Genomic DNA, 25625 nt, shown 5'->3' on the forward strand with positions numbered 1-25625 from the left:
CAAATCGACTAGGTTTATCAAAACAAGGATTCTCTTTCAAATAATTTTTTTTATCCATTACTAACGTGAAAGTACTGATCAGTGCATATTTAAACCTTTCTCAGGCAGCTTTTCTTTTTCTTATGTGAAAACAGTTTCCAATAGGCCACAGGAAAAATGGAAAGGAACTAAATGAGGGAGGGAGTAAACATCTTGTGAATTCTTAAAATAGGTTTGTCATTGGTCATTGGCGAAGTAAGTGCTTTAAGTTATCCATCAAAAGAGTATTTTAAAAACTTTCTTTAGAAGAAAGATGTTTTGTCACAGTTAATCATTAGCATGAATCTGCAGCTTTTTAAAGGCAGCATTGTTCTTATTTTAAGACAGTACAAGGCTTGTCCTACAGTAACCTCTAGTCACAATTGTTGGTCAGTTTCTCTAATTACATTACAGCCTGCAGCCATATTTAATTTTTGAAAGGAAACCCCCTTTCTGTGCAATGATTCTGGCCTATTTCTTTTGATGCAGGCCCCGGATACAGTTTATGAATTAAAAACTGCACATCAGGAATCAGATGAGCAGCCTTTTCACACTTAGTTATCCCAGAGTAGCGATAGTGTGAAAGGGCAGAGCAGGGAAGGAGACAACTGATTTGAAGCTGGTCCCGGCTTCCTCGGGGTGCTCCCACCTCAGTCAAACATGACTGGAAAGCATCAACAGCCAGAAATTCCAGCCTGATACGCACAGAGCTAAAGCTGCAGCTTCCTCCGCTGACTATTGAACAAAGAGATGTTACTGCAGTCGTCAGATCAGCGTTCGAAAGCCTTCAGCATGTATTTATCCAGAGCCTCAGTGGAACAGCCTTGATGTGGTTATCCTGCCACCCACTCTGTGCTGTAATCTCTGCTGCTGCTCACCGCAGGAATTTCAGATTGGTGTCATTTCACTGAGACAGTCACTGGGCAAATTAGTAGAGGCTTTAATGAGAGCAGGCGGGTAACTGGTCTGCCATGAAAACAAGGTTCATATGTGTTCTATAAAAGCTTTATCCTGATTGTTGCTGTCCATCATTTTGCTGATTTATCACATATTTGATTGAGTATATTTTTAATGCCACTACAAGGGAGCATAATTTTTAAAGGCTGCAATGATCAATACGTCTACAAGAACGACAGGTCAGATGACTACATGCAATGTAAAAGACGCCGCTCGAGTCATCTGACGCTGCACTTCCCCTCAGGTCGGACAAGCCTCTTTTAGCTCATCGTTGTGGTTTTACAGCCCATAAATCTTCTGCTGTGATTCATCAATCTCATTGAGTGTATGGGAGTGTACAAACACCAAACAACAGAGAGAGTCGGCAGCTGCTGTAGCTTGAGAACAGTCCTTAGTGGCTAAAGAGCATGTATACTTCACAGTAGCTGTTAAAAACCAATACTGGGCTCAGCTGTTGCCTCATCAGGGACATGAGTCCAAATATATGTTAGAAATACTCAATGATGTTGCGTCGCTCCATTAACTTAATGTGTAAAAAAGGAAACGTTTACAAGTCACATTAACTTTCTATGGCCATATGTAAAAATGTAAGACTATGAACCACACTCAAATAAATGTTGTGAAGTAGACAGTGCAATATTAGGTGTTAAAGTGTAAAGTCACACAGAGAAAAATTAGCATTCATCTGTAGTTCCGATTCTGCCCAGCTTAGTCCACTGCTCAAAAAAACCCACCAACACCAACTAGCACCTGGTGATTGTCTGCAGTGGGAATGGAACTGCATTCTCTCCAGGGTCAAATGACTCTACAGTAGACAGAGTTCTTTTTTATCAGCTTCAACTCCGATCGGCAGAGATGGAACACACTGATGTGGCAGGACAGCTAGGTGAGAGAGGGCCTCAGTTGTCAGTGCGCTTGTGATGTCAAAAATGACCCACAGAGGAAAAAAAACACATAGTAGCAATCTCCTCTACTGACAATGGGAAAGGAGACAATAACCTGTTTTAGTGTGTTTACCTGTGTTTAAAGAGCCTGTGAATATCCACTACTTTTGTGTAAAACCGCTAAAACATTCTTTACATTACATTACATTACATTACATTTTATCCAAAGCAACTTACAATAAGTGCATTCAACAATGAGGGTACCAACCCAGAACTACAAGAATCAAGTAAGTACAATTTGCTTCAAGAAAGCCAAACTACAAATTGCTAACATGTAGCACATATAAGTGCTACTAAATATATATACAGTATTTAAAAAAAATTATTTATTCAAGGTATAGTCAGAAGAGATGTTTCTTTAGTCTGCTGCGGAAGATGTGGAGATTCTGCTGTCCAGCATTAACTTCATTACAAATGCTAATATTGCTGTCTTTGAATAACATATTTCGAATTGGCACCATTCAAATAAGCAACAATTTTATTAACAAAAGATACAGCATTTTATTTCTTGTTATTTATTTCTGCAAATAGGAAAATAGCATTTCTGGTATTCAAAAAAAAACAACAACAACAAATACACAGGCAGGACTGAGACAGGAACAGAGAGAATTGCATGTTGAGCGAATACAGGTCTGGATGTAGGTCAGTAGATGCAGCCTGGGGAGGCTCAGACACAAAGAGCACCCTGGTTCAGACAGATAAACATGTCTGACCGTCTGTCTACTCTGAACAGGTTTCTACATTACTAAGCATTGTTGTTTGAAAAGAATGAAACCTAGTTTGTCCATAATCAAAAGAGACAAAGACATGAGGATGGGTGCCATGTAAAAGACTGTGCACTGCTACATGCAAAAGTGCTCTATTTTGTTAAGTTCATCCAAAAGCACATATGTTGTTCGAGCTAAGGTAAGATAGCCATTAGCCTGCAGTTTGTAGTCGTAAGTTGCAGTCACAGAAAGGTTATGTGAAGCCTTCGGTTATACTGTCTGTGTGTGAAGCACTGGTGGGTTAACAAGCACCAAAGTGATGAGTTCAAAGAACACATGATAATTGCGTCTGCCCAACACAGTGGAGTTTACCCTTCCAGAGGAAATACGCTTTCCTGTTTTTTGGCATTTTAAGGGTTCTGATACATTTTTAATGGAACGTCCATTATAGCACAACGACCATTTCTCTATTTCCGCGAACACAAGTGCACTTGAAACCAGCAGATTCGGCTTAATGGTTAGAGAATTGAGAAGAGTGGGACTCCAGATCCCACACCATAATCAGTCCGACAAGTCGTTGGATCAGACTGATCACAGATTGATCACGCTACAATCAAACTCAGAGAACAGACCAGACACCTCTCCAGAAACACCACTGAATAGCTTAATGCACTGATTGAAAATCATCTTTGATAAAAAAAAACATCTATATAATATAAAGGCTACAAGCTGTACACGTTGTCCTTAACGTTCAGTACACATTATATTGAGTATATGCTTATACACATGATTGGATAGATGTTAGCAACCTTTTCCAGCTGTTAAAAACTATTAGTTTTTCCTTGTTGCTATAACCAACAAAAAAAAGTGTTTACAGTAACTGCTACTGTAAGTAAGAAAGAGCAGCACTTTTTGAACCATCGAGCACTTTTGAAACATGGAGCCAAAGTACAACATACAGGCCGAGTAGCTCATAGGCCACATAAGTCGGCTGCACAATGATTTCCAAGAGATTTTCTTAGAACAAACAGCTTATAAACTGTCACACACTGAGGGTGTCATTATTCATGCTCTCACAGGGCCCCAACTGGAATTTCTGGTTTGGCAACCCTCAGCACGGAATCACAGTTCAATAGGAGCAGTCATATGGTAACTTTATCTTTAACAGTAGGATCAAGTGAGGTTTTGCCATATGGACAAAGGCATTGATAGAAAGTAGGGCAGACTGGGACTGAGCAAAGGCATACAAAGGGTCAAAACAGGAAGCATTGTGGTTGGACGAGTAAAGGCCAGGTTCGGATTTTTCAAAAACAAAAACAGTTTAGGGAGAATTATTCTGTGAGCATAGCCACAAGTTTAGTATGACTGAATCAATGTCTCAGCTTTTACTCTTAATATCAAGAGTCACACTGTTCATTCAGAGTGAACTGTAACTCTGAAAATCTAATACTTAGAAGAGTCTTCTACGGCTTTAGTCACAATTTCACCCCACAGGGATGAATGTCACGCTCTGACACATTAATAGCGTCTATCGCAGGCCTTATGATTAAAACACAAGGCAAGATTGTGATGCTAAAGACAATGTTTCACTTTAACAATACACAACAATATTGGGAAGTTTCATCCGTGTGGACCCTGAAGTTTGGCTTCAAGACAGACGGGCAAATGCAAAAGTAGGAAGGAGATAATATAATTACAGGCGCTCCCATTACTGTTACAACACCACCCTACCCTCAACAGCACCTGGTGGTTTGGAAGCAGGAACAGTAGTGCAAGCAGAGGTTGAAAAAGGGGGCCTCTCTGTCTCCCGCTATATATGTTTTGTTTTATGTCTGTGTGTGTGTGTGTGTGTGTGTGTGTGTTTGTGTTGGAAGGCCAGGAAATCCACTTTTCCTGAGGTGGCTGTCAGCTCTGTATAAGACAAGCTGCTCAGACCAAACAAGTGAAAAGTAAACAGCAGGGAGCAGAGGAAAACGCAGAAACAATGAGTGCGAAAACAGCAGTCAGCGCTCAAGATTTTTCTGAAAAGTTCTGCTCGTGAAGCACCAAAAGTCCTGAGGGAGACCCTGACCCCACCCTGGTCATAGGCCAGCCTGGGCAGACAGGGTGGGAGGGTGCAGGGCAGGGTTTCGGCCAGTTGAAGGTATCACACGGTGGCTCTGATAATCCTGCTGGGCCTGGAGCCACGGTGGACCTTCGTGTGTTTGGATAAGTGGTCACTGCGGGCGAATTTTTTTTCACACAGCGAGCACTCGTACGGCTTGATGCCGGAGTGAGAGCGACGGTGACGGGAGAGTTCGTCAGACCGGGAGAACCTGTCGACACAAGAGCAGAGGGGTGGTGTAAGGTGAACAGTCACAAAAGAGAAATAAAAGGCTGAGAGGTTAATAACATCATTTATACAATGGACAAAAAATCTGTCATTAAGGTTATAGACGGAAGTGTTTATAGACAGGTGGACATTACTAATGGAAGCAATAGGGGAACAATGGGATTGATAACTGAAACTAACAAGGAACTGTACTGCAGGTGATAGCATGAGGTCATCTAATAAGACTATATAAGGAATATGGACACTCTTTATGTATATTGGACTGGATAAACATGTCTTTTGGAAACTGATATATATCTTGCGTTTATATTTATTTTAATATGTTAGTGTTATGCTGTTTATATTCAGGGTTGTTATCATTTCAATTAGTTTGGATTTACTTTTATACAGATATGTCAGATTGTTTGGATAAATATGGTCATATAAATGTTGTAACCCCTTGTAAAGGAAACCTAAGCTGCAAAACATTTGATGCGGATGGGGATACGAAAACATAATCAAATAAAGATTAAATTTCAATAGGACGTCCACCTTTTTTTGAAAACCCCTTGAATGACCATGTTGTGACCCATTTCTATATATATTTACTTTCAATCTGTTTAATTTTTCATGCACTAAACGGGGATGACAAATGCCCCACAATACAAAACAGAATGAAAATGGTAGCATTCACAGCATGTATACGTTTTGCCAAGAGTCTCACGGTGCAATGATGGATAAGTAAGCTACAGCTGACAGCAAATCCATGATGATGGTTTGAAATCTCCATTCACCACTCATCACATTGTAAACGACTTAATGCAACTGAACGCTGCAGAGATTTTAATCAGAGCTTATGTTGAGTGATCGTTGGCTAAACTGAACTGAGTCTATATTAATCCCAGGTGAGTGCAACACATCAGTTTATCCATGGTTTACATTTACGACTATTCTGTCATGCAGTCATTTTCTTTGTAGTAAGTTGTGTAAAGCCGTTTTAGACATGAACTCCGGAGGATGTCCAAAGAATTGGGTCCGGACTTTCTCCAGAGTTTGTCTTTCACACACGCACAACACAGCAGGATATTCTCCACTCAGACATGTTCACAACAACACAGAAATCTCTGGAGGATGACTGCTCTACCCCTCAGCCACAGCCGGCTAAAAGCTTTCTTAACATCTTTGTAAGTGTCTTCTATGTGCGTGAACTGCTTATTTATCCGAGATATTTATTTAGTTTTTTTTGTTTTCTGTCTGTCATGGCAGGATCTCCTGCTTTGTTCTTACATTGGTTCATTCAGACATTCTCCAGGGTATTTACTCAGGGGGTGGCAGGAGGAACTCCAGAGAAGGTCCAGAGCCATTCTCCCATGCAGCCTCTCCGGGATCTGGAGATTCTCTGGAGTTCAGTGCATGTCTGAAAGCAGCACCAATGCATGGGCTAGCTAAGACATGGGAATAATATATGTCCCCCCTTAAACTAACCTTTAACTGTTTTTTCGCTGAATGATTAATTACATGTTTACAATTGGGCAAACTTGTTAAAATATGCAGTACTTCATGATGGAAAGTGGCATTAGAATGTGCCTGAGGTCACCCCCCCTTTGACTGGCTACTTTTCCCCTCTAGCTGTGTTCTTCTTATCCTTGTGGAAATCCTTGTCTGTTTTTCTTGGTAACATTTTTCTTGGTAACATCATTTCACTGGTGCCTGAAACAACACGACTCAGAAATGCAGGCCCTTCCATCAACCAGTTGGAATAGCTCCCTATAACTCATTGTATTCCTTAAAAGTTCCAGCGTATATACTTAAGGGGGATTTATTGGCAGAAATGAAAATATGATAATCATAATTATGACTTCAATAGCGTAAAATCAACTGAAACAATTGTCAAGTTTTAGTTTTCTTAGAATGAAACCTTTATGTCTACATCCACCATGTTTCTACAGTAGCTCAGAATGGACAAACCATACACTAGCTCTGGAGGACCTTTCTTGTTTTTATGTTACCTGAAGGCCATCATACATTCTCCTGGATGCTCCTAGATGCAAATAAATCCTTAAAACTGAAACTTTAATCTTAACCTTGAACTTAGTATTAACTGTTAAACAGTACAGATCACATTATGTCACATACCTCCAGCCACACTCAGGCCAGCTACACGTGTAGGGCTTCTCTCCTGTGTGCCGGCGGAAATGAGCCTTCAGATGGCTGCTCTTCGTGTACATCTTCCCACAGCCTGGGTGGGCGCACTTATGGACCCTCTCTGTAGGAGGCACTCTGCTCACCCGAGGGGCCATGGCCTTCAACAGGCCACTGGCCTGGACCCCAACCCCAGTCAGACCCATAATCTCTACAGTCCTCATTGTGATGGGCAGAGGGGCGATCTTCACATACTTCTGGTCAGCTGACTTGATATCTCCACTGTTTAGTGATAAAATAGTGGTGGGGTTGGAGGGCACCTGGGGGGCCAGCAGGGTGACATTTTGTCCTGTGGCGCCCTGGAGCCCCATGATGAGATGAGTGAGCCAAATGCTGTTTTGGGCCGCGGGGGGAGAGGCTGCTGGGGTCTGAGGCTGGGCCAGAGGTAGGGGCTGGAGCTGGAGAACCAGCGGAGCACCCATGAGCATGGAGGGGGTTAAGCTGGATGGTGAGGGGGTTACTTGGGCAGAAGGGGAAGGGTCAGCTGGGCTGGGGCTGTTTTGCTCATTGTGAGGTATGTTTGGGCTTGAAGTGCAATGGGAGGCACCCATCCCTTCGTCACTGCAAGTGTCTGAAGAGGAGGCCGGGGGCGTAGTGGAAGATGGAGAGTCACTGGAGCTGCATGGGAGAGGGCAGGCCTCCTCTTTTGGGACCATTAACCCCTCTTTGACCAGCTCCATCTTTTCCCTCAAGAACTCTTCTATGTCCTCCAGGGTCGGGGAGAATGGGGAAGAGGGGTGGAAAGGAAATTCTGGAAAATTAGGATCCTCTTCTTCTGCTGGCTCTAGAAAAATATGCAGGCGAGCGCCATCATCGTCATCTTCCTCCTCCTCCTCATCTTCGACCCACAAGTCCCCTGGGCTGTCGCAAGAAGCCAAGCTGGCTCCCTCGCTGCAGGCTCCGTCTCCCAGGCCGAGGGAGCACATGCTGCTGTTGCTGCTGTCCCTGAACAGGTCATTCTCCAGAATCAGCGTTCTGCTGCTGAGAGACACCATTGATGCAGGCCAAACACAGAGGAGAGGATGTTGAGGAAACTTGACCCAGAAGCGGAAGCACAAAAACCTGCACAGGCAACATCAAGAAAGGATGTTATTAACCAGCCGAAAGTATGAGTAGAAATTGACCCTAATACATTTAACCCTCTGCTGTAAGTTAATTAACAATAAATTATTTCTTTAAAATCAATAAAAAAAAACATATCACATGATGGTGAATATCTCAGATGAGAGGGACATATCATCAGTTGTGTCCTTCGGGTGTTTTGACCTTCTAATCACTGAATTAATGCTCAGTCCTATATGTGATCTTTTACTTACACTCATTCCCCTGTGTGAACTCATCAGGAGAACTTTTTTAAAAGTGTGTGTCTTGCCCAGAGCATATACAGAAATGATGGGACAGGAGATCAAACTAGACCAGAGAATAATGACCAACCAGCCACTGACATATTAACCTGTGGACCCCTTCAGAGCCACGCTGCCACTTCCAGGTCGTATATGATCAGAAATTATTTACAAAAGTCTGTGGTGATTTGATCAAACCCAGCTTATTATGGAATTATGCACCATTTTGCACAACACAAACTATTATGATTCATAAGTCTTAAATTAGATATTGATATGGGCCACTTGTACTAAGGTCATTTTAATCTCAGGGCCCCAATTATTAAGACTTGTCTGTTACTACCATGTGAAAAGTTCAGCATAAAATAGCGGATCTTAAATTAAGATATTGATATCTTTTTAATCTTATCACGTTTGGTACAATAGACAGATAGATAGACAGATATATATTTCACAATACAAATTACTAGAATAAAGTTAAACTTGAAATAGCAGGCGGACCCCTGGGAGTGTCTCTGTGTCCTCTATCAGGTCCCCGGACCCCGAATAACACAGCAGAGTCCCCACACAGTCCAAACAGAGTCCTCTCCCCCTGGTAAGATCATCTCCATGGGCTTATGTAAAGGCTGTTTGTTGCTGCTGTCAGACCGCCAGGCACATGTTGCAGCAGGGCCTCGCACTCCAAAGTGCGTGGACAGGGCGATGCACAAACACGGCCCCGCACTGACGCACCCAGAAACATGTGGGGAGGGAAAAGTCCCCGTGAGGAACGCATCGGCCCCTGGAAACGCACAAAACGGTGTTTGCGAAGGAGGCGCGGTCGAAAACGAGGCGATGCGCCTGAACGCAACTGCGCCTGCACAGGAATCCACGAGCCTCAAGTTCGCCTAGGTCATAAAACATGATCTATTTATACTCCTCCTCCGTCTCTACGGACGATCCGAGCAGGAGGATCCCGGACATTTGGCTCAACCTACCTTGCGCGGCTCGGCGGAGGAACGCAGCGCCGTCGATCACTCGCTGTATGTCGGCCTTTCCTTTCTCCTCCGTCGTGTTATTGTCGTGGCACGCTCACACATCCCGTCCTTGCCACGGGTCCATGTTGGCATTCCTTCTCCCAGCGTCACGTGACCGCATCGCTGCACAACTCGGAGGCACGGGTCCTGTTCCGCGCATCTGATTGGCCGTGCGCGACGGAGGCTCGCCCTAATAGGCGCGCCCCGATTGGCTGCCGCTCGATAAATTCTGACTGCCATGTGTTTATGGTGGATCACAGTGTGCAGGATACAATGTGTCCTATTGATGGCGTACACACGCGGGGGGGTGGACAAAATAATGGAGGCACCTATTAATGTAACAAGTAAGTGATTCGAAGCAGCACCCAGCCTCTCCATCAGAACAGCTTCAAAGATCTGAAAGCCTGGGGAGGAAGTGCACTCCTCTGCTGCTTGTGTTGTGCCTGCTGTTTGCTGCTGAGCTCACATGCAGAGAACCACTCAGACTCACAGCATTGATTCCCATGAAGGCTTCCTCCTTCCTCCAAATGTAAAATCTACATAATAATTCCACAAATGCCAAAACTTCAAAGATGACTCATCAGACCTGTTTTGTTCAGCTCACATCATGGGATCTCTCTTGAGGCAGCAGCTCAAGTTGACCCAGTCAGTGTCCCATGATGTGGTGAATGACGCGCAACTGCAACAAGTGAATGTTTTTAACATATGAAAATGGAAAACAACACAACACACAGAGTCTCTAGTGTGTTTTTATGTTCATCAAGTAAATCAGTCACCACAAAACTTGTTTTTTCCAGAGTGTCTGTTAATGGGTCAAGTATAACACAGTTCAAACGAAAACATACTTACCCACAACATTCATAAACATCACACAAACATTTAATAACACAAGTCACTATGATGTGGTCATATGTTTATTCATGTACAGTATTTGTGGACATGTAGAACTTCTCCTACGAAACCATATTTTCAAATATATTTTAAATATATTATTACTCATCTGTTTAAACAGCAGCCTCCTCATATGGATGTTCCCTGCGAAATTGTATACAACTCGTATAATGCTAAATAAGGGGAGAAAGTGTTGCCGAAAACAATGTACTACAAGTTGATTTAAATTCTATAGTGTGTTAAATTAAAACTCAATTTTGACCCTGTGACCCTTTACAACATTACAAGACTATGTAAAGTCACTTTATGAAGCAGTTGATCAGGTTTACACAAACCAACTGCCATACATTGGGGCTTTTGGGGGATCTGAGGGTCCGAGGCCCTCCATGGGGTACTTGCCCACTCTGCCAGGTTGGTGATGCAGCCTAATTGATGCTACATCTCTTGATTCTTTTACAGTTACAGTTCAGATCAGTGATGATGCTGCAGATGTTTTCTTTGCCATGACTGACAGCAGTTTCCCAAAAGCCTCTGTAATAGACTGATACGGTCTCCCTAAACAAACAATGGCTCAACTGGACACTGGAACATATTAGAGAGGACACCAAGACAATAGACGTGCCATGAAATATAATGAGGTTTTATCATTTAAACCAATCATACTCAGACGTGACAAAAGAAACAAAGTGGGTTGGAGATGTCAACGAAAAAGAAAAAAAAAGGGGGACAATACTGAGCCTGCCATCTAGGTCGCTGCACCCAGCTCGTCACCCTGGACTACCTAAGATAAAGGTCTTACGGCAAAATAAGGAAATCCAGATAACTGGACTATTGAAGACCTCCAGCTCAAAACTTAAATAACAAACTAAATAAACTATCCCCAACAAGATGCGTGTGTGCGTGGGGTCATTTAGACCCACAGCTGATTACAATTGTAATCTCGGGGGGTCAATTAGATCACGATGTCACGTCAAGCGCGTTTCACCAGAGAACAGGTTCCCCAACAGCTATTCTCCCAGCAACAATCCTCTGAACCCGAAGAGGACGCAGAAGAAGACCGAGAAGCAGACCGAGAAGAAGACCGAGAAGAAGACCGAGACGATGAAGACGAAGACGAAGACGAGACAGACGAAGACGAAGACGAAGACGACGACCCAGTGTGTGATGCTGCTGCAGATTCGTCATCGTGCTCATCCTCGGAAGAAGAAGAAGAAGAAGAAGAAGAAGAAGAAGAAGAAGAAGAAGGACAAGACCACGGCACCACCACCACCACCACCACCGGACTCGTGGAAAGAGAGACCTTCCTGTCAAGAAACGGAGAAATAACATGGTCCTCGAGGGCGTACGACCGAGAGGAGGGCCGCTGCTCCTCCTCCTCCTCCTCCTCCTCCTCTGCTGCGGCTCAAAGCACCGCCGCTATGCCCATCGGGGTCCCCCGGGGCCCCACGACGCACGCGACGTCCCACACCCGTGACCTAGCCTCGACGTTCCACCTGTTCGTCACGCCGACGGTAGAGAACATCATCCTGGAGATGATGAATCGGGAGGGTCGTCGAAAATACGTCGACAACTGGAAAGGGATGGACGAGACCGACCTGCGCGCCTACGTAGGGCTGCTGATCTTAGCGGGCGTGTACAGGTCCCGGGGCAAGGCCGCCGCCAGCCTGTGGGACGCCGAGGGCGGCCGGGCGATATTTCGTGCCACAATGCCGCTCAAAGTCTTTCACACGTACCCCAGACTGCTGCGCTTCGACGACCGCGAGACGCGCCACGGACAAATTGGCGGCCGTGTGAGAGGTCTGGGCGCGTGGGTTGCGTGGCTGCCGCGCCTCTACAACCCGGGGCCTGAAGTTACCGTGGACGAGCAACTGGTTCCGCTCAGAGGTTATTCTTTTTTTTCGTTTTTTAAAATATTATTATGATGTTATGTTATTATGTTATGTAGCTATAGCTAGAGAGCGGCTGCTAGTCCTCGTCCTCGTCCTAGTCCTCGTCCTCGTCCTCGTCCTTGTCCTTGTCTCCTCTCCTCTCATCTCTTCTCCTCCTCTTCTTCTCCCTAGGCCGGTGTCCTTTCCGACAGTACATGCCCAGCAAGCCCAGCATGCCCGCAGGCCACCCACGACTTGATCCCATCAAGTCGTGGGTGGCCTGCGATGCAAAATCCAGCTACGCTTGGAAGATGCAAGTCTATACCGGAAAGCCGAGCGGCGGACGCCCAGAACGGAACCAGGGGTTGCGGGTAGTGCTCGATGTCACATAGGGGCTGCACGGTAGCAACGTCACGTGCGACAATTACTTCACCTCCTACGAACTCGCGCGGCAGCTCCTGGAGAGGAAGGTCAGCGTGGTCGGCACGGTTCGGAAGAACAAGCCCGAGCTTGTCAAGGGAAGAGAGGTGTTCTCATCCAGGTTCGCATTCACGCCCACCGCCACTCTGGTGTCCTACATCCCAAAGAAAAACAGGAACGTGGTGCTCCTGAGCACGCGGCTCGCGGAGGCCGACGTCAGCGACCGCGAGGACGGGAAACCGGTCATCGTCCTGGTCTACAACCGCAACAAAGGAGAAGTGGACAACCTAGACAAGGTGATCGGAACGTACAGCTGCAGGAGGATGACGCGCGCTGGCCCCTGGTCGTCTTCCACAACATACTCGACGTCTCTTCGTACAACGCCTTCGTGATATGGAGAGAGATCAACCCAGACTGGATGCCGGGCAAGCGGAACAAGTGGAGGGTGTTCCTCGAGCAGCTGGGAAAGGCTCTCGTGACTCCGTTCATCGCACGAAGGAAGCGCATCCCCTGCACGGAAGCGTCCGCCGCGGTTGTGAAGGCTGTGAAAGCCGCCGCCGCCGCTCGACCCGAGCGTCCGGCCTCCTCCCTAGCCCTAGTCGCTGCTGCAGCAGCCCCGCTCGAGGCGAGTAAGAGGAAGAGGTGTCAGATATGCCCCAGGAAAAAGGACTGTAAAACTCACAGGGCTGCTCACTTGTCTATTGTCCTATGTGTGCGTGCTAATATGTGGTGGGCTATGTGAGGGGGCCAACAGCAGGGGGAAGCAGGGACAACACAAGGGTTATGCAGTTCTACAATATATATCATCCCACTTGGTTTATCTGCAATGAAGTTTTATGGTGAATGTTTTTCGTAAAATGAAACTGAATTTGCTTTATTACTGTTCATGTGTCTTGTATGTACAATGCCTATAAAAAGTATTCACCCCCCCTTGGATGTTTCACCCTTTTGTTGCTTTTATACATGAAATCATGGTCAATATAATTTGGCTTTTTTGACAAGAATTTGCAAAAAAAAACTCTTTAATATCAAAGTGAAAACTGATTTTTACAAAATAATGTCAATTAATTAAAAATATATAAGGCAAAGTAAATGATTGCATAAATATTCACCCCCTTCAGGTCAGTATTTGGTAGATGCACCTTTGGCTGCAATCACAGCACTGAGTCTGTGTGGATATGTCTCAATCAGGCTGGCACATCTGGACACAGCAATTTTTCTCCATTCTTCCTGGCAAAACAGCTCAAGCTCTGTCAGGTTGCTCGGGGATCGGGCTTGAACAGCTCTTTTCAAGTCCAGCCACAAATTCTCGATTGGATTGAGATCTGGGCTTTGACTTGGCCACTCCAGAACATTCACCTTGTTGTCTTTGAACCATTTCTGTGTAGCTTTTGCTGTATGCTTGGGGTCGTTGTCTTGCTGGAAAATAAATCTTCTACCAAGTCGTAGTTCTCTTGCAGACTGAGTCAGATTATCCTCCAGGATTTGGCGATATTTTTCTGCATTCGTGTTCCCCTCTACCTTTACAAGCCTTCCAGGGCCTGCTGCTGAGAAGCATCCCCAGAGCATGATGCTGCCACCACCATGCTTCACGGTGGAGATGGTGTGTTTGTGGTGATGTGCAGTGTTTGGTGTTCGCCAAACATAGCGTCTAGTCTGATGGCCAAAAAGCTCAATTTTTGTCTCATCAGACCAAAGAACCTTCTTCCAATTGACCTTGTCTCCCACATGCCTTTGGGCGAATTCCAGGCGAGATTTCATATGAGCTTTTTTCAACAGTGGCTTTCTCTTTCCCACTCTCCCATACAGCTTCGACTGGTGAAGAACCCGGGCAACAGTTGTTGTATGTACAGTCTCTCCCATCTGAGCCACTGAAGCTTTGAACTCCTTCAGAGTGGTCGTAGGTGTCTTGGTGGCCTCCCTCACCAGTCTTCTTCTTGCCCGGTCACTCAGTTTGTGAGGACTGCCAGCTCTAGGCAGATTTAAACAAGTGCCATACTCCTTCCATTTCTTAATGATGGATTTAACTGAACTCTGTGGGATGTCCAGTGAGTTGGAAATCTTTTTGTAGCCATCTCCTGACTTATACTTTCCAATGATCTTTTCTCCGAGTTGCTTGGAGTGTTCTTTTGTCTTCATGTTGCAATTGTAGCAGGAATCCTGATGAACCAGAGACTGGACCTCCCAGACACAGGTGTTTTTATACTCCAATCACTCGACACACATCAACTGCACTCAGGGGATCTCCATTTCACTAATTGTGACACTGCTGGCATCAACTAGCTGGACCTCTGTTGAATTAGGTCAGTCACTTTAAAGGGGGTGAATATTTATGCAAACACTTATTTTACACTATATATTTTTAATTAATTGACATTAGTTTGTAAAAATCTGTTTTCACTTTGACATGAAAGAAGCTTTTTTTTACTGCTTTTATTTTTTAAAGCATTGCATGTCGACTATTTCATCAGTCAACAAAATCTTCAGACCCTTGCTCAAAATAAAAGTTATATAATTCCACTCAAACAACACGAACATTGTACTTATACTCTGAAGACAAGTGGCCAAACAGGAAGTGATTCTATGAATGTTGTTGCCATTATGGAGATCAGCAACCGTCAAGGGTCAGTCCATCTGTGTTTGTGTGTCTCAGTCCGATATGGTGAAATAATAATAATCAAATTATCAAAATGATATGGAATCGATTTCGCCCTGCGGTTTGATCCAGTTGCCCAACCCCAAGATGTAGTTTATCTGAGGACGCAGAATAAGTCTATGAATATGTTAAACTCGGTCCATGGACTGAAGGCACACTTCCCTTCTCAGTGCTTTGTCTTTCAATGGAAACTATTTCTCTCAGTGGAAAAGTTTGCAACACAAACACCCCTTGTTCCTGGCCTCTGACATGCAGGTTAGACAAGAGCTTCTAGGGCCATCACAGACTCTGCCCTGCTTGCCAGTGACAACAGGGAAAACACTCTGATATGGAAACTAGTGCTGGGTCAAATGATGTCAGGGTAACAGGATGAAATGGAACATGCATGGCTGAAAGGTCTCAAGCATTGCAATCATCTTCTCCAGATGTCTTCTGGTTCTGTTTGAATGGTGCTGTTCCACTGTTTACAGGTCATGGTTAAGTTTATTCTGGCAGTACAGGTGGTCATTAAAGAAGGATGGTTTCCATTCAGGTTCAAGTTTAACTTAAGCCGTTTTCAGTCATGTCCTCTTGGAGGAAATCCAGAGAATTGGGTCTGGACTTTCTCCAGAGGTTTTCTTTCGCACATAAACAACGCAGCAGGAGCTTCTCCGCACAGGCGCGTTCACAACACAGAAATCTCCTAGTGTTCAGGTGAGGGGTGTTGCAGCAGGCAGAGGCAGGACGTAACGTATTAATTCCACTGCAAAGAACGCGTTATTTTGTTTACAGCACATCGACATCGGCGTCAGCTCTTATCAGCAAAAGCTCTCTTGACATCTTATTGTGCTTTTTCATCCTGAGACAATTGTTTTTCAATTTTGCACACACACCAACTCACTTGCAGTGAGTACTGCAGAGGACCTCTTGCTGCCTTCTCACATCGGCTCCTCCGAACTTTCTGCAGACTTTATACTCGGGGCCCAGTGGGAGAAAGTTAGCAGAAACTCCAGAGGCTCTCACTCGAACATTTGCGTTCACACATAAACCTCTGGATGGTTCCATCCAAAATGTTCTTTAATTTCCTCTGAAACAAACTCAGGACACTTGAAGGAGAATCTTTTATTGTCCAAGTATATTTTACACACAGGAAATTTGACTTCTTCTTAAACCTATTTGTAAAATACACACGCACACACACACCCGCGCACACACAACACACACACACACACACTGGAGAGGGAGGGGGAGACGGTAGAAAGAGATGGCAGCTCCTCAACAAGTGTGGAGCATCAGGGAAGAGAGAGAGAGAGAGAGAGAGAGAGGAGAGAGAGAGAGAGAGAGAGAGAGAGAGAGAGAGAGAGAGAGAGAGAGAGAGAGAGAATTGGCAGGTGCTGCTCTGACGATGAGCTTCTCGCCATGGGAGGAGGAGGAGACATATGCAGCATCAAGAGGCACCCGAGCTGGGTTAAGCATACACATGCTTGCTTTTCCTGTTGTCTCACACACACACACACACACACACACACACACACACACACACACACACACACACACACACACACACACACACACACACACACCAGCAGTACACATCTGGAGGAAGCAGGGGACAGCCATGCTACAGCCCTGGGGAGCTGTATTGCTCAAGGGCACATCTAATGCTGAGGGAAGGCAGAGTGTTTCCCCTGCCACCTAACTGTCTTTCTGCCACATACATGATGAATCAAGCTAAACTACACATAAAATAATTTACTGCTGGCTATTTAGATTGAAATGTACAAGTTTCATTATGCAATAAGTAAGGGAAAACAGGACTAAGTCAAAACACACTCATACACAATCCTTATTTATAGTGCACGTTTATATTGAACAACATGACACAAACATCTGGGGTTCGACGTCTCAAAATTGTTTGCTTTTGTCTCATTTTAGGTCAGTATTTAACAATGGCACAATTACCCCGTCCCAAAGTTGTCTCATTGAACACATTTTTAAAGGGGGTGATTGTTACAAAACTATTACAGTTAAATGATATTAATTTCCATGGTTGCATAACAACCTCAATTATATATAGAAACTATTCATTTACACAATTACACTTTTTGCAGTAAAATCATAATTTACCCCTTTCTCCCTTGCTTCCCACACAATTTAACCATTTTAAATCAATTTTATTATCCACACGTCTGTCCCCCACCCCATTTGTGTCTGCTCTGTGGAATTTGTGTACCAGCAGTGTCTATTAAAAAGTCGTGCAAAATACACAACCCACATTTAGGATCTTTTCAGCCACAATACTGGTTGCACAGACGCAGGTGAACCACATGTAAATGATGCTGATAAAACTTAACGTTTCATGGGTCCAGCTCCAGTAGGCCCATTACCACTTTTCACTCTCTAACGAAACACACAGCGCTATTCTACTGAAGTTACCACCAGACTACAGTTGAAGTCCACAGCCATATTTCCTCAAAACTGACAGTCAAAAATAAAGTCGTAATCCATATTTATCCGGAGTTACAGATATTTGAACCAGCAAATTTTTGGTACCAACCTTCTCAGAAAATGTAACATACATTTCTAAAACTTTTATTTTGATGAGAAAATTGTCATTTAAAGTTTTTCCTGCTAAGATCAGAGAGAAAGAAGACACTGTCCATGTTAAGCATTGAAGAAAGAAGATAATAAACCATTATCGAATGAATATGGGGACTTGAGTACAACTACCCTAAACAAACAATCTTCATATCTTGTTCATATGGAGAACACTTATTATTTTCACTACCATTACAATGCTGAAGCCTGTAAGGTACAAAAAAAAACACCATTCTTGACTTGATGCTGAGGTCTGTGGTATGAAGGGGCCCTCTGGTGGTTCAGCAGAGCCAAGTTAGCACTGAGTGTTAAATCTGCTCATTAAGACAAAGTGTGGGAGGATCAGGTAAAGAAGTGCAGCAGAAACATGTGCTAGTTATGCATGTTAGGGTGCTGGAGGTGTTGGAGGAGAATAGCACTTACACTCTGGAAGCTATACTTCTATCATGTGCCTGTATAAAACAGCACTAATATGATTTCACACATTTCCCTCAACTGCAATATTTCCAAGCAACCTTTATGCTTGAATGTGCTAGGTAATCTTGTATTTGCCTATATATTCACCTGAGACATGTCAAAGGTCAGTATTGTCCCTGGGACATTGACATGATCTGGTTCCAGAGGTGGAACAATAGGAGAAAAGGGTGTGGAGAGATCATATTACAATATCTTAATCATTGACCTACATCATGAATATGAGTACATCCAGCACATTGGTAAACAACTGGCTGTAAAGTTTTATTTTATGTTTTATTTGTCAATTAGGTTATTAGCCTTATTTAGTTTTTGCTTACTGAGTATAGCTGATCCTGCTGAAGCCAAACAGAGCATATAGATGAGACGACTGCAGCACAATGCAGCACACAAGGAGTGTCAAGACTCTGATGTGGTTTCTTAGCAACAGTACACAGCAGGATATCATTCCCTATCATTCCTTATACAAGAGTACAGAAAACCAAACTCATTTTATACAGGAACATAGATTCTGTGTATGTTTTAATTGTAAATCACTCTGACAGTGATAAAAGCACAACACTTGCATCTCATTACTGGCCCTGTACATGGGTCATGAGTCTTAATCTCAATCCATGGGGGGTTGTAAGATTCAAAGTATGCAACAATAACACCTCTGACTCAGTCTCGGTCACCCCAGGTCCACACTACAACACAGGTTATGTGCTACTTTATATCCTGAGGGTTGCTGGAGAGATGGAAGGGAGGTGAGTGAGGCTGTAGATGACCCTGGTGGAGCAGAGCAATGCCAGCAGGCTGAAGCAGCAGGCAGAGACCATGTAGGCACTCACACTGTTCACCAGCTGCACTGTTGAGCCAAGATATATTGCCAGCAGGAGCTGCAAGAGATAAACAAGTGCATTTTAAATGGGTGATCGAATGATCAGAAGAAAACATATAGGCATTCTTCTGGCTTGATAATCACACTGAATTGTCATTTTGATTCATTACTTGGGTCAGACATTGATTTGTGTGGCGAGTGGCAGGGGGGTGATGATTTGGATTTCCCTGGACCAATCAGTAGCAAGAAATGTTCTGATGATACTGTCAGTGGAGAGGTTGCTGGGAACAGTTTTCTCTGCTGTAAGACAAATATACAGATTCATCAGTTTTAATGTTGGCTTACAACAACCTGTGCAGTTACAATAATCACATTCACGTGATGAATCTTTGCAGCCATTGTTCTGTCACATCGAAGTACATGCTAAAGATGGTTTCTGTCATTCTAGGTAGTTCTTATCACACTGATGTTTGTTCAAGTGCTCATGTTTCTGATGAGTTTGTTACAAAAACAAGGGGAAACGTCATGATTGACAGCTGAGACGAACTGAAGATTGGTCAAACGTGTGTATCGTTGGGACCTTGATACCGTGGCTCCATGCCTCCATCGCTACTGCTCCTGCCGTAGTGAATTGTGGGATTGAATTTTCCCGGTGTTTCATATGAAGGAGATAAGTTAGAATATGCTTTGAAGCCCCTTTCCTTCTCATTTAGAGAATTCAGAAACAGCTCTTATTATGGCGGCCGCTGAAATAACCTCCAGGTCATTATGTTTGCTTACATATTGGAATCATTTTCATGTGTTGTGTTATTTCTGTAAATAACCAAAGAGCACAGTAATGTGAGTGATTGAGTCATGTTCCAATCACCCTCTCTTACCTGTGAGACCAGCAGGGCACTGTGCAGCACACATCCCTTTCTGTGTGGTCATTAGCATGAGGACTAGCCACATCACATCGTTTTGTATCCCGTCTAGAGAATAAAACAGCTGCTCTGTTGTGTCTATATTTCCGTGGGTCTGCCACGGTGCAACTAAACCGTTGGTGTAAAAACTGACTTCAGGTGTGTTTGCACATAAATGACTAATCATAGTGCCGAAGGGTGTGGTTGCAACCGACCTGTTGGTTTAAGTGATAGAGGCACAGCAGTGTGTATGGCACGACCTTGGCACGAGCATGTATCCTGTCCAAGCCACCATGACAGTGACGGTTATCACGCTGTCTGACTCACTCATGACAGCGGTGGTGAGCACCAGCAGAGCCATACCAGTATAGTTCACCATCTTGGGTCCCATCAGAGCCAGCGGTGCATTACCACTGAGCACAGCAACGACACCACACCCTGCAGGAAGAGACCCAGACTGGCCATGCGCACACCTGCACAGACAGAAATGTGAATGTGAGGCTATAATAACCACATTGGTTAAATTAAAACAGGATGGGTAGAGCCAAAGAGGCACATATCCGACCTTTATCATAGTTCCTCCTGTCCTGTGTCTCTGGGACTGCACCCGGCCTCCCCGTTACAATCCCTCCGACATAAAGTCAGTAAACAAAAAGCACAATACTCATGAGCGCCATCCAGCTGCACATCACCGCCGCAAAACAGTCTCCATATGACTGCTGGAACATGCAAACACTCTGCACAGGCACAACGTAACGCCGACATGCAAGCCCCTACACACTGGCTCAGTGCAGCATGGAAACAGAGAAGCCAGTGCAGGAATAAGTCAGGGCAGCTTCTGCTGCTCAGGCTCTTTGAAGTGCTGAGGCCAGCAATCTCTGTTTCCTCTGCTCCCCGTCTCCTCCGGGATAAAGATGGTAGTGACGAGGCAGCTGAGGAAGAAGAAGGTGAGGAGAGTGTAGATGAAGGCCTCCTGGCCTCCCAGATATGTTGCTATGTGTGTGTGCCTCCAGTCCACAGCAGAGTTTAAAGCCATGAATAAACAGTCCTCTTCATCTCTTATAAATGTCTTATTTCAAAATTCCATGATTTATTTATAATGATTGCTCTCATTTTGATAAAGTCTGTGCCAGTCAACGGGAAAGTTGTGTTTGAGAAATTGTCTCTGTGCTTTGCTTTATCTACAACCTGTAATCTTAAAGCCACTTGAACTGAAATACATGATCTCCGGACATTCTCCGGCGGGGCTTATGTGAGAATGCAAATGTCCTAGTGAGAGCCTCCGGAGTTTCTCTGGAGTTTCTTTGGCCAGCCGCCTGATAGACACTCGGGATAATGTCTGAATGAGTTGATGTGAGAATACAGCATGAGATCCTCTGGAGAATTCACCTTGAGCGAGTGCGATGACATTCTAACACACGTGAGATGTTGGTACTGGTGGTAATGGTAAACCAAAACAGCAAAGTTGTGGGTTCGGCAGCAGAACAATGAGCTGTAACGCACTATGAAACTCCATGAAGCTGACGAGGGCTGCAGATTTAAGTGATAAATCTCTGTAGGTTCATCACTGTGAGCTATCCCACACACATTATTTCAGAAATATGAATATATCATCATTGTCATCAATGTTCCAATATGTGAATATTTTCTGATTAATTTTGTTTCCTGTGATAGTAAATTGAATAATTTGAGGTTTTATTGTAGATCTGGAGTATGTTCACTTGGGCTTTGGGAAAACTGTGATCAATCATTGTCAGATTGATCCACAATGAAAGCATTTATTAGTTGCAGTTTCCTCCTTGCGTTTATTCAGGTTTCCACTCTGGCTAGCTCACACAAGTAGGCTACTCTCTCTCTCTCTATTTTGGAAGTTTAATGGTATAATGACATCAATATCACTAAACTATTGTTTTTACAATGTAGTGACAGAGACATCCTGTGGCAAAGCAAATCTGTGGAGTTCAACTTTGGTGAACTTTGACCTACAAAGTGTGACCGGACCCTAATGCTGCGTTCACATCGAACAGCGTTTGTATCATGCGTGAGTTTGGCCGCAGGATCCTTTCTCTTTAGTCGCGGTATGCACAGGAGCAACGTAAGTAAACACAACCAGCGAATATTCGCCTGTTTTCCGGTGAAGAGGAGGACTTTTGGTTGAAGAGACTACAACTGCTGTGTTGTCCCAGTACTATCTGAGGCTAACCAGGGGCCAGTTTGATGACCTGGTAGCTCAGACAGGGGCCACGACCTGTCTCTGATGAGTTTCAGTCTAAATGCTGATTGGCTTTCATGACATCACATCATGCAAATGACGTGAACTATTGTGTCATTCAGCCTGTTCCTGTCTTCGCATTGACTTTGTATGTAATATGAAAAATTGACTCCACATTTGGTATGAATGCACCATAAGAATGATTTATTAAAAATAAAAAAGTTACACATAGCTTCTTTAAAAATACTGGGTGCTCTGTGTTTAAAGTAATAATGGTCTGGCACCTGCTGTACCTACTCACTAATGAACCACTCAGTCTGAAGCAAGCAAAAGGTCAAGACAGGACCAGTGAACAATGGATGTTCTGCATTTTCACAAATGAATGATGTGAAACAACCGAGAGTCAGAACCAGTTCGGGAGAAAGCTTGAAATGTGCCTCACCCCAGACATCCTCCCAGGCGGATCATCAAGGAGTTCACAGAGAATGCTATGCAGCTCTCCTCCTGGCTGCGGAACATGTCTGACAGCCGGGCCACCACCACGGTGTGTGAAAGGCCTGTGGAGCAAACACAAGGCTTAGCACCAGATCACAGCCACTGGGATAGTTACACAACTCATGATGCACTTTGTATCTTTTTATGTAAAGCACTTGGAATTGCTTTGCTGTTGAAATGTGCTTTACACATAAACATGTCTTGCCTTAAAAATGAAATGTATGCATTGCCAATTGTGCCATTACAAACCCCATTATTTGCTGAGTTTTTGACAGCAAACCAAGTCTTTGATACAGACATCAGTTCATTACATCTGTGAATGATTTACCTTGTTCCCAAGGTGTAAACAGTTGTAGCAGCTAACTCACCTGTCCACAGCTTGCAGCCAGTATGGGCTCTGTGGGCACATCAGTGCAGCCAGGCGCCAGGCCTGTGGCATGATTTGCAGGCCAAGCAAAACTCCCAGGCCCAGCATCCAAATGAAGGGCCGTCGTTTACCAAAACGGCCTTGCCATGAATCGCTGGCCGAACCAATTATTGGTAAACAAATAAAGCCCAGATGTGGACCCACAGCTGGCAGAAAGGGGAAACATGTTCATTTTATTAAATTGGTTCAGACGTAGTAAGACAAAAAGGAATTTGAATATAAGTTTAGTGATTATTTATTCTTGAGCAGGGTCACTTTTCCCCGACAGCAGTTGTTACGCACATTGACCTTACACACTCCAGCTGTATACAGTATTTTCAATCAATCTGATTGTATTTGTTTAGCCCATATTCACAAATCACAATGTGTCTCATAGGGCTTTAACATGGTGTGACATCCTCTGCCCTTAACCCTCAACAAGAGTCAGGAAAAACTACAAAAACAACCCTTTTAACAGGGTAAAAAGAAGGTAGAAACCTCAGAGAGAGCCACATGTGAGGGATCCCTCTCCCAGGACGGACAGAAGTGCAATAGATGCCACGTGTAATGGAGAACATCAGAAAGATAAGAGTATTTACAGCATTGATTAGAATAAACACTTTGTAGCATAATGGAAGGTCAATGAATTGATGGATTATTGGTCATTAATGGTTGAGTATCTGAGGAGAAATATTGTATATCAAGCAGTCTTGTTGTAATCATAGTCCACGGTCAGCTTCCACCTTGATCCTGGTCCACCACTATCAGATGCCAACACGATACAGGATCCGCCATTATTATCACGATCTGCCAGCACGATACAGGATCCGTCATCCGTATTTAGTTTTGAGATACTTTGTTTTCCAGATTGAATGTACTGTATATCATAATACTAATGCGTCTTTAAGATTTTTTCACATTTCATGTTCTAATAATTCAAAGTCATTTCTTTTTTTACCAAGCAGCACAGACATGTAGAGTTTCTCCACGTCAGCTTGTAACAGCAGCGGTGGGATGTAGATGGTTCCTGTAGCCACGCACACCTCCAGCCCACATGACAAAAAGCTCACCAGTACTATGTTCCACAACAGGCCTCGCGGTACATTCTCCACCTGCATTTTGGTTGACTTACTCAAAACTAAGACTTAAAATCTTCCAATGGATTACATTACTGATTCCATAACTTGCCATGCAATGTGTACTCAGTAACTGACTACATTGCACTGTGATTAGATCCAACGCTGGTCACTCATCAGATGATAACATTCATTCTCAGACACACTATTAATATTAATGTTCAAATTTACAACTCAGTTGCTTCACTTGCCTCATCAAAGCCCTCTGATGTCTCCTCAAGGAAAAGAGGTGTAGCAGTGTCAGCAGCAGCTCACAGCTAATCACAACTTCTTTCTAAAGCTCAGCCGTGTGTGAGTGTGTGTGTGTGAGCCGATCGTGTTTTCTGTGGAACCTGTGGGTGGAAATGCCATCTCATCATGGTGTGACAGCCAACCTGTGGTAGTTTGAGAGTTTTTATGCAACATTTTATTTCTTACACTTTTCCTACTTCACTGGATTCCTGACAAGCTAGGTTTGTAGAATTTCAATTTTTTTCCAAAGGTTCTGTGCTGTTTTGTTAATCCAGCACCCATTACATTATTAATACGATGTGTGTGTTGTTCCAAAATATATTTGTATTGATATATACAAATATATCATATATACAATTATCACATCTATAAGTATCAATATTATTATTTGTTTGTTTGTACATTTAATCAAATTTTGAGCAGCATTGCCCAAAAACTCCAGGACCAATTTACCAAACTTGGTGGAGAAATGGTGCCTGGGAAGAAACCATTCAGTTTGGGTGTGGATGCAGATCAAGAGACGGATCCAGGACTTTTTTTCGACTCTCTTTAACTACATTTTATGACAAATGAAAAATATAGGTTATCAGATCAATTAATTTATTCTTTTATATTTCTACGATAAGAATTAGACATGTGTGGGAATGTTTGGCCTTGGCAGAGGTATTGGCTCATTGGTCATTATAACAACCAGTCTGACAATTGTTAAACACAACAGTTACATATCTGCTCTTGGTCTCTCTTCTCTCTCCCCTTTCTCCATCTCTATTCTCCATCTCTATTCCCATCCAGGGAGTTTTTTCTCTCCACTGTCGCCAAGTGTTTGTTCATTGTGGGACTGCTTCTCTAATATTGTAAGGTCTCAACCTTACCATGTGAAGTGCCTTGAGATGATGTATGTTGTGATATTGCGATGGTGATAGGCAGATTTATCTTGTGGCCTCCGGAGAGACCTGATGCCTTGATTGGGAAACTCTGGAGTAAATCTCCACCCGGATGGAAATGAGCTCCACCTTAAACCAGCTCCAAATTCTACTGT

The 25625-nt window shown here is 43.8% G+C and overlaps 2 protein-coding genes across 3 annotated transcripts; both read right to left on the bottom strand.

The window, feature by feature from the left end:
- Positions 1 to 2395: 2395 nt before the first annotated feature.
- On the bottom strand, positions 2396 to 9595 carry si:ch211-117k10.3 (Krueppel-like factor 15). Of its 2 annotated transcripts, none has more exons than XM_035153134.2 (3): positions 9460 to 9595; positions 7074 to 8117; positions 2396 to 4941 (listed from the first exon to the last, which is right to left on the bottom strand). In XM_035153134.2, the coding sequence occupies exons 2-3, from the start codon at positions 8063 to 8065 to the stop codon at positions 4773 to 4775; spliced, it is 1161 nt and encodes a 386-aa protein (XP_035009025.1). In that variant the 5' UTR covers positions 8066 to 8117; positions 9460 to 9595; the 3' UTR covers positions 2396 to 4772. The 2 variants fall into 2 exon arrangements, with proteins under 2 accessions (XP_035009025.1, XP_035009024.1); XM_035153133.2 differs by having other exon boundaries at positions 7074 to 8201.
- A 9499-nt stretch (positions 9596 to 19094) lies between these two features.
- Positions 19095 to 24337, bottom strand: LOC118104680 (solute carrier family 45 member 3). Its single transcript, XM_047339331.1, is given in 12 exon segments — positions 19095 to 19268; positions 20322 to 20374; positions 20377 to 20508; positions 20511 to 20579; positions 20672 to 20807; positions 20809 to 20980; positions 20982 to 21129; positions 22048 to 22058; positions 22761 to 22875; positions 23094 to 23098; positions 23182 to 23386; positions 24178 to 24337. Coding segments are annotated over 12 exon segments (1380 nt in total).
- Between the last annotated feature and the right edge of the window lie 1288 nt (positions 24338 to 25625).

The sequence above is a fragment of the Hippoglossus stenolepis genome, chromosome 3 (genome assembly GCF_022539355.2).
Source record: "Hippoglossus stenolepis isolate QCI-W04-F060 chromosome 3, HSTE1.2, whole genome shotgun sequence".
Taxonomy (NCBI): Eukaryota; Metazoa; Chordata; class Actinopteri; order Pleuronectiformes; family Pleuronectidae; genus Hippoglossus; species Hippoglossus stenolepis.

Excerpts from the sequence above, each read along its gene's own strand:
- si:ch211-117k10.3 (XM_035153133.2), bottom strand. The coding sequence starts at position 8,134 with ATGGTGTCTCTCAGCAGCAGAACGCTGATTCTGGAGAATGACCTGTTC. Across the intron at positions 4,942-7,073 it reads TGGCCTGAGTGTGGCTGGAG|GTTCTCCCGGTCTGACGAAC; the intron begins GTATGTGACATA and ends TTGTGTCGACAG.